General features: G+C 35.1%; 2 protein-coding genes across 10 annotated transcripts; one reads left to right on the top strand and one right to left on the bottom strand.

The window, feature by feature from the left end:
• The first annotated feature begins 294 nt into the window (after positions 1 to 294).
• LOC140823242 (nuclear transcription factor Y subunit A-1-like) lies at positions 295 to 3,913 on the top strand. 9 transcript variants are annotated; one of them, XM_073184480.1, is made up of 7 exons: positions 299 to 495; positions 774 to 1,043; positions 2,032 to 2,305; positions 2,408 to 2,523; positions 2,737 to 2,802; positions 3,032 to 3,193; positions 3,301 to 3,913. In XM_073184480.1, exons 2-7 carry the CDS (start codon positions 1,005 to 1,007, stop codon positions 3,574 to 3,576), a joined length of 933 nt encoding a protein of 310 aa, XP_073040581.1. In that variant the 5' UTR covers positions 299 to 495; positions 774 to 1,004; the 3' UTR covers positions 3,577 to 3,913. The 9 variants fall into 9 exon arrangements, with proteins under 9 accessions (XP_073040588.1, XP_073040584.1, XP_073040581.1 ...); XM_073184478.1 differs by having other exon boundaries at positions 299 to 501; XM_073184485.1 differs by having other exon boundaries at positions 299 to 501; positions 2,025 to 2,305.
• A 2,473-nt stretch (positions 3,914 to 6,386) lies between these two features.
• Positions 6,387 to 10,060, bottom strand: LOC140823241 (uncharacterized). The gene is made up of 5 exons (XM_073184477.1): positions 9,932 to 10,060; positions 9,223 to 9,537; positions 8,349 to 8,550; positions 7,307 to 7,535; positions 6,387 to 6,803 (listed from the first exon to the last, which is right to left on the bottom strand). Exons 1-5 carry the CDS (start codon positions 10,022 to 10,024, stop codon positions 6,590 to 6,592), a joined length of 1,053 nt encoding a protein of 350 aa, XP_073040578.1. The 5' UTR covers positions 10,025 to 10,060; the 3' UTR covers positions 6,387 to 6,589.
• Positions 10,061 to 11,712: the final 1,652 nt, after the last annotated feature.

Genomic DNA, 11,712 nt, shown 5'->3' with positions numbered 1-11,712 from the left:
ATACATTGTATTATATTTATCCAATTACTATATTAATGAAATATATATATATATATATATATATATATATATATATATATATATATGTTTTGAAAATTGTGTAACTATTTGTTTTTATGAATTTTAAAAATATAAATATGAAGTTTATATATAAATTTATTTTTTAATAAATTTTAAAAATTTATGTAAAAAATAAACAAGACGTAAAAAATTTGATTTCAGAGAAAAAAAATTATTTAATTATTTAATATAAAAATATACGACAAATTGAGGTTGGTGTCAACCGTGTGCATTTTGGGGGGTGAGAATATCAAAAACTCAGCAACGCTGAGATCTCCCTCTCCCCCAAAATGAGCAATTCGCATTTAATTTATCTTTAATTTTTACTCTTCAGCTCTCCTCAGATATCAGTTGTCCCTGAATTCTCTCTTCAAAGCAATCTCAAATCACCCCCTAAATTATAGGGCTTGTTTGAATCCTAACCAGTCATCTCTGGTAAAGGTCCATATTTACCCAGCTTCTCTGTTTTGTTTGCATGAGGAGTACCTAGTGTTAGTGTGTGTGGTATTGCATGGTTATTATTTTGCATATGATTGCGTTTCTGATTTGGGTTTTTGATTTTCTGTTGGGTTGATAATTGTGAATGTGTGATTAGTGATTCGATTGTTGTTTGGTTTGGTTTTTCTTTACTTGGGTTTTGTGATGTGGTGAGAAAGATTAGTTTTTGGAGTGGTAAAGTTGAATTTTACTGAAGTCGGAATATTTCCCTGAAGGTCAGCGGTGGCGGCCCCGGATTTAAATTGGGAGGCAAACCATGAATAAAAATGGCCCCGATTTTTTTCCTCTTTGGTTCCAGGGGTTTGGGCCATTCGATTGATCCTGTGCTATATGAGATTGACGGACTAATTGGCACTTAGATGATAAAATTTACATGTGACCAGCCTGTGCATGTATCCTGATCCAATTAAAACGAGGCATCTTGAAGTTTATCCTTGTTGCCTGGAATGCATCCCTCTTCACCATCAGCAGTTCCATCCCTGAGGGTGAGTTTCTTGTTGGGGAAAGTAAAGTAACCAAGAAATTGGAGTAGAAAAAGGGAGAGAAGGATTTTTTGCATTGCATGAGCTCGAACTTTGGGGAAAGACAGAACAATTTTAGTTTTGTAGTCTCTCCAGTACATCAGGAAATGTATGATGATGACGTTGAAACTTTTCAGTATATTCAGCGAGTACAGTGTGCTGGTGCATTCTTGAGCTTGAGTCCAGTGTCATCATCAATAAGTGAGTTAATGGATTAAGCATTTGTTAGGCTTCGGGCATAATAAAGGTTCTTAGATTAAACTATTGTTAGGCTTGAGGCATTTATAAATTCTGTCTTTGTGTTTGATACTTTCTCATGTTGCCTTCTCTAAGCCCTCTTTGCTCACTGGAAGCATATTATCATGATCATATAAGCTCTAAATGCCCTTTTTTCTTTGACTAAACTGGTATTTGGCCTCTGATTGCATAAAATAGAATTGCCAATTAATGGGAATTTTGCGTTTTCTATGATACCTTTTTCTTCTTTCTATATGGTATTAAATTCTCAGAAGAAAGCATCCGTGAAATAGTACATGTTGTATTTCAGATTAATTTTATTTTAATTTAGTTATAACTGAAATTAGGAATTCCATATTAGGAATAATGTAAATTGAATCAATGCCTGTGTATGAACTCTTGGATAGGAAACATTATATGCTAATTGTAACTGGCTGGCATGGTTATTTATCAACAAATTGTGGCATGGTTATGAGGCTACATAAAGATGCTGTCGGTTTAAGTATGTCTGATCAGGAGTATGGCATCACTTGTTAATTTTTAGGGACGCTTTTTGTGCTTAGTAAATATCCAACAACGAAAAAAGTTTTGCTATTCTGAGCATTTATTACTGTTTCTTCCCCATTAAAGTTTAGGCTGCATGCTTAGAAAATTTCCCCCCACTTGAACTGACTGGGCTTTGTCTGGCTTATATTTGGTTAATGTAAGGATTCAGCTGAGTTCTCGGACAAATTGGGAGAGCATGCAACCTAAGTCTAAGGGTGCTAATCAAGTAGAATCTAAGCTGTGTAACATTACCAATTCCTATATATGCTCAGAAACATGGTGGAATAATGGTGGAAATACTTCCTTTTCTCCTGCCATGATGCGGGATAAAGCATCAGACTCGTCATCCCGGGAACAATCTGCAGATGGCCGCTCACAATCTGTGGGTGGAATAAATGAGGAAGATGATGATGCAGTCAAACATTCACCAAGTGTTATACCAGGTAGCTTCAATAACCCAGTAACTCATATGAAAATATTCCTTTGATCAATACCACATGGACGTTTATGAGTGCAATACTAGTGATCACGTCTGTCACTATCAGATACGAATTATAGGCACGTGGAGAATCTTCAGCAAGTTGCGCCAAGCTTGCATCAAGGAAATGATGGGAGCCTCACACAGCTTCCCCAACAGTTTGAGCTTGTTGGACACTCAATTGTAAGATTGTCACAATCAGAGTTATTGAATTTTAAAAATTGCTATCAGAAATATTAAACTACAAAAGTTGCCATCTAGATATATTGAAGTTCAAAATTGGCTATTTGAAATAATTATATTGGCTGGTGACCGCCAGATGGTCACGGCAGCAATATTGAAGTTCATCTTTGTAATCCAGAAATCTATTTTATTTTGTTTAACAACCCCTTTCAGGGCTGTGCTTCAAATCCTTACGAACCTTATTATGGAGGAATGGTGGCCGCTTATGGGCAGCCTTTGGTATGTGCATGAACTGATAGTTGTTCTGCTTTTCATTGTTATATCTTGTGAAGAGAAACACTTGATATGATTTTGTTTTTTATCCTATCGAACGACTTTCCATTTTGTGCATCCAAAAATTAACTTCTGTGGGTTGGAGTGCTACTTTTGAAGGAAGAAATATGAATGCGTTCATTGGAACCAATTACCCATTTTCCAATTTTGCTCTGAGAATTCCTTTTTTGATCAGGTTCCTCAATTATGTGACATCCATAATACAAGGATGGCGCTGCCCTTGGAAATGACAGAGGAGCCTGTTTATGTGAATGCCAAGCAGTACCACGGTATTATGCGAAGACGACAGTCACGTGCTAAAGCAGAGCTTGAAAAGAAGATGATTAAATCTCGCAAGGTAACTTTTTTGGTTCCCCAGATAAACCTCTAGTAGAATCTATCTTTGGTCATGAGAAAGGCTTGTTCTAAAAACTTTTATTGACGAACTTTTCTTTTAACCGACAGCCTTATCTTCACGAGTCCCGACATCAACATGCCTTGAGGAGGGAAAGAGGCTCTGGTGGGCGTTTTGCTAAAAAGTCGAATGCTGATACATCCAAGGGAACAGACACTGGCTTGGCCACCACTTCACGATCAATCAGTTCATCAAGTTCCGATCCTTTTTTCTCTGAGTCTTGTCGATTAAAAGCACCTGAGTCTCTGCAGAAACCAGCATATCAGGCTAATTCTGGTGAGGTTAGGGAACGTCCCCAATCAACTGTTAGGACATATCCCATCTAATTATGCACTTTCTGTGTACTTGGACTCCGTGGTAAGAAGGTTGGTTTGGTTCCAAGGAAGCATAAATCTTGGCTTCTAGGCTGGGCGGCAATTCATTCTTGGCTGTTTTATTTAGGTTGTGGAGGGGAGGAATGCTGGGATTTTCTTAGCTTCTTTCAGTGTACAAATGACTAGAAACGTAGTCTGAATAGGAGAGATCCTTGTGTAAAGTTTGTGGTAGGAGAACAGTGTTTTGTTGCGTTTGTTACATTTTGAAGTGTTGTTTGCATCAACTGCAAATCCTTTATGTTTCCTTATAAACTATTTCGATAATTATGAGAGGACAATTATGTATCTTATAGGGGGCTTTTTCTTTCAATAATATAAAAAGCAAAAATATATATAAAAATATAGTAATTTGATGGCATTTACAAATCTATAACAATCTGGTACAGGTTTTTCTGGATTCATAAGAATCTGTGTCAGATTGTATCGGATTCAACAATTTTTTGATTAAAATTTAAATATGATTTTTTATTTTAAAAATAAAAAAGATCTTTCGAATCTAGTAGCTAGTGCAATATGAATATGTGGCGGTTCATCCTGAATTCAAAATTGTGGAATTTAATTTAAAATAATTCACAATTTTGTATATTTAAATAATATAATTATTTTAAATAATAATATTGAAAAAAAATTAAAAATTAAAAATTTCTGTTTATTATTAATTGTCTAATTATTATTACTATTATTGTTGTTATATCATATGATTATTATTAAATATATAATATTTATCAGAATTATAATTATTAGTATAATGCAAGCCAACAATTAATACATGAAACTATTATTAATATAACAATTACTATTGTTATACCAATTACAAATAATAAAATTACGAAAAATTAATTACTGAAATTATCTTTTCAAAATTGATATGAAATTTGTGATAAAATAAATGAACAATATTAAAACCTGAAATAAATGAAAATTATTATAAGAAATAGTACAATTTTTTATATTTAAATTTTTCATATGTATTAATTACGTTAATATTAACTCATCTGTCATATTAAATACAATTTTGTATATTTAAATAATATAATTATTTTTGAATAATAATATTGAAAAAAAATTAAAATCACAAACATCTTCTTATTATTAGAAGTCTAATTAGTATTACTATTATTATTGTTATATCGTGATTATTATTAAATATATAATATTTAACAAAATTATAATTATTAGTATAATAGAAGCTAACAACATTATAATTATATTAACACATGCAACTATTATTTATATAACAATAACTATTGTTACACCATAATGACAAATAGTACAATTACGAAAAATTAATTACTGAAATTATCTTTTCAAAATTGGTATGAAATTTGTGATAAAATCAATTAACAATATTAAAATCTGAAATAAATGAAAATTATTATACGAAATAGTACAATAACAAAATAATTTCAATATTAAAAAAATATAACAAATACCTTACACATATATTAGAAAAACAAAAGAAAAAGAAATGTTGACACCATGAGAATTTAGAAGATGTTTGTTGTTTAAAGAAATATTAAAATAATTTTCTCCGTAGTTCTGGATTATATGTCAAAATATTAAAAAACAAAACAGATATTTTAAAATAAAATTATTCTAATAATAATATATATATATATATATATATATATATATAAATATATATATAATTGTTTGCATGCACGTAAATTAGAACAACAAAAAACCAACACTACTTACTCAATGCAACGAACTAAGCTCTCCAACTCTGCTTCTTCAAAAGAGCAATGTGAATATTTCAAATTAAGTTCTGTAATTTACAACACACACAAAAGATGAATTCGGAACGGACCACTACAGATTTATATTGCACCAGATTCAAATAAATTTTTTATTTTTCAAAATAAAAAATTATATTTTAATTAAAAAATTGTTGAATCCGGTACAATTATGAATCCATGTCAGATTGTACCGGATTGTTATACATTTGTAAAAGATACCAAGTTGTTATACATACACATATATATATATATATATATATATATATATATATATATATATATATGTGTGTGTGTATTATTTTAAGAAAAAAGCCCTTATAGGGTTGTCTTGGGCAGTTTCTCTAAATTCAAATCGAATTGTCATGTACTGTTTGAACGGTTAGATGATTTTTTTTGAATAAAGAGAGTAGACTAGCAAGTAAAACAATAAATAAATAAGTAAACAGTATAATAAAATCAAAAAAATAATTGAACATGAAAATATTAAATAAACTTTAGAATGTCTTTCAAATAAAAATATTAAATAAACTTTAGAATGTCTTTCAAATAAAAAATACAGTACAAATTATAAAAAGAAAAATTAGGTAAAATATATCTTATTGTTAGATTTTACTTCATCAGTTTATTTTTTACCATATTAATTTTTATTTTGTAGCATTAATATTATCATTGTTATCGGATAAATTTTCCTTGCTTCTCTTGGATGAATATTTTTTTAAAAGTTTGGGAGATGAATTTTACTAAAATTTAATTTCAATATATAATTCAACAGACGTTAATCGGGCGATCAACAGCTAGCGCTTAGGTGACGACTAACAGTCGCTAGAAAAATTTCACAATATCAATATACCAAAACGAAATTTGGTGTTTTAATTCAACCAATAAATCAATCGCATTTTTTTTGAACTTTGGTTAATATCTTAAAAAAATTTACTAATAACAATAATTTTCTGGCACCTAGGCTGGTCGACTAACACTTTTTCAGTGCGGTCGGCCAGAAAATTGGCAGATTTTGGAACACTGTGAAGTGGAAGTAGGTTGTCGTGACAATAAATAGAACATCACCTTGATTTTAAAACTACAGTTTACAAAGTCATACACAAGGTTCACAGCCAAAAAAAAAAAAAGCTGTCTCAAAAAAGCATAGTTGGACAGATAGAGCTGTAATTTTGTGAATAAATTGTCATGTCCTATGGTTTGTTACATATTCTTGTACCATGTAGCATTCAATATGTTTCATCTATCATTTCCCCCTCATCTTCTACTTGGGTTTCTTCCTCTCTATTTTCGCCTCGATCCGTTTCTGCAGTGCTATCATCAGTGTTGTTCTGGGAATTAGTCACGTTAAACAAGGTTTGCTTCTCCATCATACCCGAGAGCGCAAGGCTAGGGGACCACTCAAGAACGTCATCTATTATGTTGTAAACACGTTTCTGGTACCTGCAGGAATGAAACACGAGTTCAGCCCGGTAAATTTGAGAAGTGCAGATAGCTTCGCAGAAGGTCCAGTCAAGTAGGTTCTACACACAATGATGGCGACGGAGGAAAAAAAATTGTTCCACTTAATAATGCTACCCATTCTAGTTTCAGCATCCTTCTGGACCTTTGACAAGAATCAAGCCGCGGCTCAAAATGCTTAACATACCATAGAGCACGTGATAAATTCATAAATGAAGACTGTACACCACCATCAGCAGATAAACGCCAAAAATCGGATAATAAGTTTTCTCGTGTAATTGATGTCTCTTCTGTACTCTGTGCATTTACGAAGAGAATAAAAAAAATTTGTCCCATGAATTTATACGTGACCAAAAAATTCATATAAATTATATCATCCTACACTTGATCCATTCTGTTATTTTTTTTTATTAGAAACATTATTTTATAGGATCCATTCTGTTATTCAAACGCTGGTTGGCTATGTTCATAAGGTATACGCATACCTAGCTCTAGCGGCTTCATCGGGTGCATGGTGCCTCAATAGTAGAATGACCAGCACAGCTACTACTGCATAAAATAACCTCGCTGTCCACTTTGGACGCTCACCCTCATCTTTCTTGGGCCAAAACTGGAACAATTCCTTGAGCGTTGCTTCCTCTGCAAGAATGTTAGGGAAGAACCAAACATGCTTTCCAAGAATAATCCATAGAGCTCCAAAGATGAGGGATCTCACTGCATTAAAGAGAAACCTTAAAAGTCTGATGTAGCAGTTGCTCTCAAATTTGACAACATACATAAATGAAGTGTACCGATGTGAGATAAAAAGAGTAGTATAGGTCGGTTATTTGCATAACAACACAAAGTTAGCATTGAAACATATATTGCTAGAGGAAATTCCACATAACAACCTACAAAAAATTCCCCCGAGTTTCACATCACTAGCATTTAAAATAAACGGATGGGATAGCAGGCCAACAAGGTCCCTGAAAATGCCTTCAAGATTAGATTTTGCCAAAGCAAAGAATATCAATAACAGATGACATCAATCCAAACTAAATCGCTCGCAGTAACCTTCTGGTGCCCACTTATCTGTATGCTAATGACCACTCTAACTAGGACGTAGAAGTAAGCCACGCGACCGAAAGCAGTGGAGGGAAAATATATTATTTGCTATAAACACCAGCTTAATAGCCAAAATAATCTCGTTTGGACATGGCAACAAAATTTAACAAAGAACACCACTATTATAACCTCTCGATTCTGAGCACCACAATCTCCTTCTTTGAAAAAAAACAGAAACTCGTAACCACATCTTAAGTCAGGATATTCAGAAATCTTTAGTTTCAATCAACACTGTTTTGTCACTGAGGATAACTTTCAGCTATTAACTTCTACATCGTTGATCATTTGGAACAAAATTTGAATATTTCAAAAACTTCAATCCAACAAATATCATTACTTCTCATCACAGTTCACAGAGCAATTTAAAATAAAAATGCAAGAAAATAAACTAAAATAGGAAAACACCAGAACAAATGGACGTACCTAAAAGCAGGCAACATATAAGTAGCAGTACACCTGCGCACAAGTAGAGAATGAGCAGCTTAACTTGGTGGGGATACACAGGAAACAAGCAGATGGCTAGAGTCAAAACAGGCCAGGAAAATGAGAGAAGCGTCTGCCACAACGGCCTTCGATTAACAAAAGTCCACGCAAAAAAAGTATCATTATCGGAAAACACTTGATCCTGCAAGGCGTGATGATAATGGATGGAAAATTAGGAATCCATTCAAATAATAAAATATTCTCAACACATGGACCAAGTGAATCATTACCGCTAACAAAATGGGTAAAGATAAGTGGAAAAACATGGAGGCAAGGCATCACTTGTACCAATAAAGGAAAAAATTTGACTCATTTGTTCACATTATGCAAAAGAATTAAGAAAAGAAAATCTTGGCACCACGTTTAAATCAGCTGCTGGCACTTGGAATCCCATTTTTCCATAACAGAACCAAGAACATGCCAAAATTTCTGAACTAAAATTCCAAAAATGACAAACAGACATAACAAAATTAATGTAAGATTCTCCAATAACTCACGCATCGATCATTAATTTAACTAAAAGTTAGTACTTTTTGTCAATATGTTGCAACATCACCACAAGTTTTTACAGTTCTACAAGAGCTGTGCACATGCTAAGATTATTTCACCCACAAAACAATAAATACCTTGAGTTATATTCGTTTTATCAGTTCTCAAAATAAGAGGGAAGCTTTTCGATCCACACTATGAGCTAAGGAAAATTAGGAAATGATAACCTAAGCAAAAATGCATAAACTCACAAGAAAAAGTTTCTCCTTTATCATCACCATTATTATCATTATTATTTTTGAAGGAAAACTAAAACTGAACTTACACCGAATATCTCCAAATGGGCTGGCCAAGTTGATAATTTTCTTCTCCCAGGCCTAACAATTTTGACAACACGATCACACCTCACAATAAGGTTCTTACTCAGAAGTATGTTGGCAATATTTTCAATCTCCAAATCCTTGTCTGATTCAAGTACATCTTTGAGTTCTGAATGATTTCTCAAAAAGCTAACAAAATCTTTTCCTCTAAAATATTCAACTCGGGACTCTTGTAAAACGGCCCACCTAGATCCCAGATCCTTGTGATTTCGAACTTTCTCAGCAAAAATCTGAAACACGTCCTTTTTTACAGCTTGCTTCTGAAATTTATGAACAAATAAATTTCATTTCTCAGAAATATCACATGGAGTGGTGTCCACACATAAAAGCGTAAAATGAGTGTGGAAATTAAACCAATAATCTAGTAAATTACATTCATTTTCCCATAAACCCACCATCTTTTCACATAAATCTTCAAAATCCCACACATAACCGTGGATTTCAAACCCCCATGAACAATAAAATTCCACAGTTTCTTATAAACATATTCATGCGTAATTTTCTCACTAGCATCCGATGTTTCAAAGAAGTCAAAGAGCATCACAAAACGCCAAAATTCCACGAAACATTACCGGAACATAAACAGATACCAAACGTTATTATACTAAAAGAATGCATGATCACAAATCCGTATACATTTAAAAATTAACAAACCCTAGGAGGAGTGTCGGTGGCGGAGTCTCCGTACGAACGCCGTGCCCGCTTTTTATCTCCGGCGCCTCCACCGCCTCCGCCCGATTTCTTCATTTTTACCTCAGTTTTTTTCTTCGTTTCATTTATAATAATATAATAATTTTATTTTTAATATTAATCACATACCGTAACAAGAAATAGTAGGCATAATGGGCTTTAAGTAAAGCCCAAATTGTTGAATGTTAGGTCGGCCCAAACAATAGAATAATTCGATAATTTATTTTATTCCAGATGAGACAACCGACTCAGCCTATGGTCCGTCTCTCCATTTACTGAATTATTCCATCCTACCCCTGCAGGCCTGCAGGGTACATCCAAGAGATGGAATTTTTTTTGACCTAAATTTTTTTTTAAATTTTTTTTTTTCCCCATGAAGTGGAATCTTAACCATTGATTTGAGGTGTGGGTGATACCCCATGGATGAGCCCACTACCCCTGGCTCATCCCTAGTCCAAAGGGAAGACATGCCTACCAAGGGCCCTAGCCCAAATGGAAGACAGGCCCACCAAAGGCCCAGGTATTCTCATATAAATACCAGGTTTGAGTGTTCAGTTGACGAATTCACTATATTGTTTTCAGCAGCACCCTTAGCTGCTCCCCCCATATAACCTCAGTCACTGACTTGAGCGTCGGAGGGGCTACGCCAGGACACCCTCCTGGCCCCCTCTTAACGGTCTTTTTCTTGATTTCAGGCTCAGGGTCATCTTAAAGCCCACGTCTGAACTAGTGACGCTCGTTGGGATCAGACCCTAGATTTCCCGTGAGTATCACTTGGCGCCGTCTGTGGGAAGTTTGAGTTAAGACGTAGATATGGTAGGTAAGAGAGGGAGTGGAAGAGCTACCTCAGCATCATCACGTCCTCGGAGAGGACCTGAACCATCTCGTGCTGAGACAATACAGGAACAGCCGCATCTTGAGACGAGACAGGAACAACCTCGGCAAGAGACAAGAACCGAGCAGCCCCTTCACGAGGCAAGGGTCGAGCAACCCCGTCCCAATGAGAATGTGGGGAACTTGACCCTAGAACAGTTGGGTCAATTTATCACCCGGATAGTGGATGAGGCCATGAAGAGGAATCAAGAGTCTATGTTTGCAGAAGATCAGACCGCTCGCCAGGAGCGAGAGGAGAATGTGGAGGGAAGTCAGAGTAGGGTGGAGGAGACGCGACCCCGCCCAAGTGAGGAGAATCCGGAGATGGAAGAGATGTGGAGGGAAATACGGACGCTGAGGCAGCAATTGGGAAACAGAGATGCAGCCCCCAAGAAAGGAAGTCCTTTTTCCCTCGCCATTTTGGAAGAGGGGCTTCCTCCAAATTTCCGACAGTCAAACGTTGGAGAATATGATGGACATACGGACCCCGAAGAACACTTGGGGAGGTTTGAGAACACAGCTCTGTTGCATCAGTATTCAGATGGAGTCAAGTGCAGAGTGTTTCTGGGCACTTTGGTGAGGTCAGCCCAGCAATGGTTTAATTCCTTGCCGCCCAACTCCATACGCTCTTTTGAGGATTTCTCAGCTGCTTTCTTGCACCGATTCGCTAGTAGCAAAAGGCACCAAAAAAACTACTTGAGTTTGTTTGTAATGAAACAGCAAGAGGGTGAAACTTTACGGGAGTTTGTCCAGCGCTTCAACAGCGTAGCGTTGGAAATACCAGCGGTAACTCCTGACATCATGATAAGTGCCTTTACCCAGGGACTTAGAGGAGGGGAGTTTTTCAAGTCGCTGGTCAAGAAGCCTCCGTC

Source organism: Primulina eburnea, chromosome 2, assembly GCF_022965805.1.
Source record: "Primulina eburnea isolate SZY01 chromosome 2, ASM2296580v1, whole genome shotgun sequence".
NCBI lineage: Eukaryota > Viridiplantae > Streptophyta > Magnoliopsida > Lamiales > Gesneriaceae > Primulina > Primulina eburnea.
Note: the sequence above shows the minus strand (reverse complement) of the source record. Positions and strands in the feature narration are given on the sequence as shown.

What these genes read in the sequence shown, in the direction of transcription:
- LOC140823242 (XM_073184480.1), top strand. Translation starts at nt 1,005, where the DNA reads ATGCATCCCTCTTCACCATCAGCAGTTCCATCCCTGAGG. An exon ending in TTCACCAAGTGTTATACCAG is followed by an intron (nt 2,306 to 2,407) that starts GTAGCTTCAATA and finishes TGTCACTATCAG; the next exon opens with ATACGAATTATAGGCACGTG. An exon ending in CCGCTTATGGGCAGCCTTTG is followed by an intron (nt 2,803 to 3,031) that starts GTATGTGCATGA and finishes TTTTTTGATCAG; the next exon opens with GTTCCTCAATTATGTGACAT.
- LOC140823241 (XM_073184477.1), bottom strand. Translation starts at nt 10,024, where the DNA reads ATGAAGAAATCGGGCGGAGGCGGTGGAGGCGCCGGAGATAAAAAGCGG. An exon ending in TATATGTTGCCTGCTTTTAG is followed by an intron (nt 7,536 to 8,348) that starts GTACGTCCATTT and finishes TCTTTAATGCAG; the next exon opens with TGAGATCCCTCATCTTTGGA. An exon ending in GATGAAGCCGCTAGAGCTAG is followed by an intron (nt 6,804 to 7,306) that starts GTATGCGTATAC and finishes TCATTCCTGCAG; the next exon opens with GTACCAGAAACGTGTTTACA.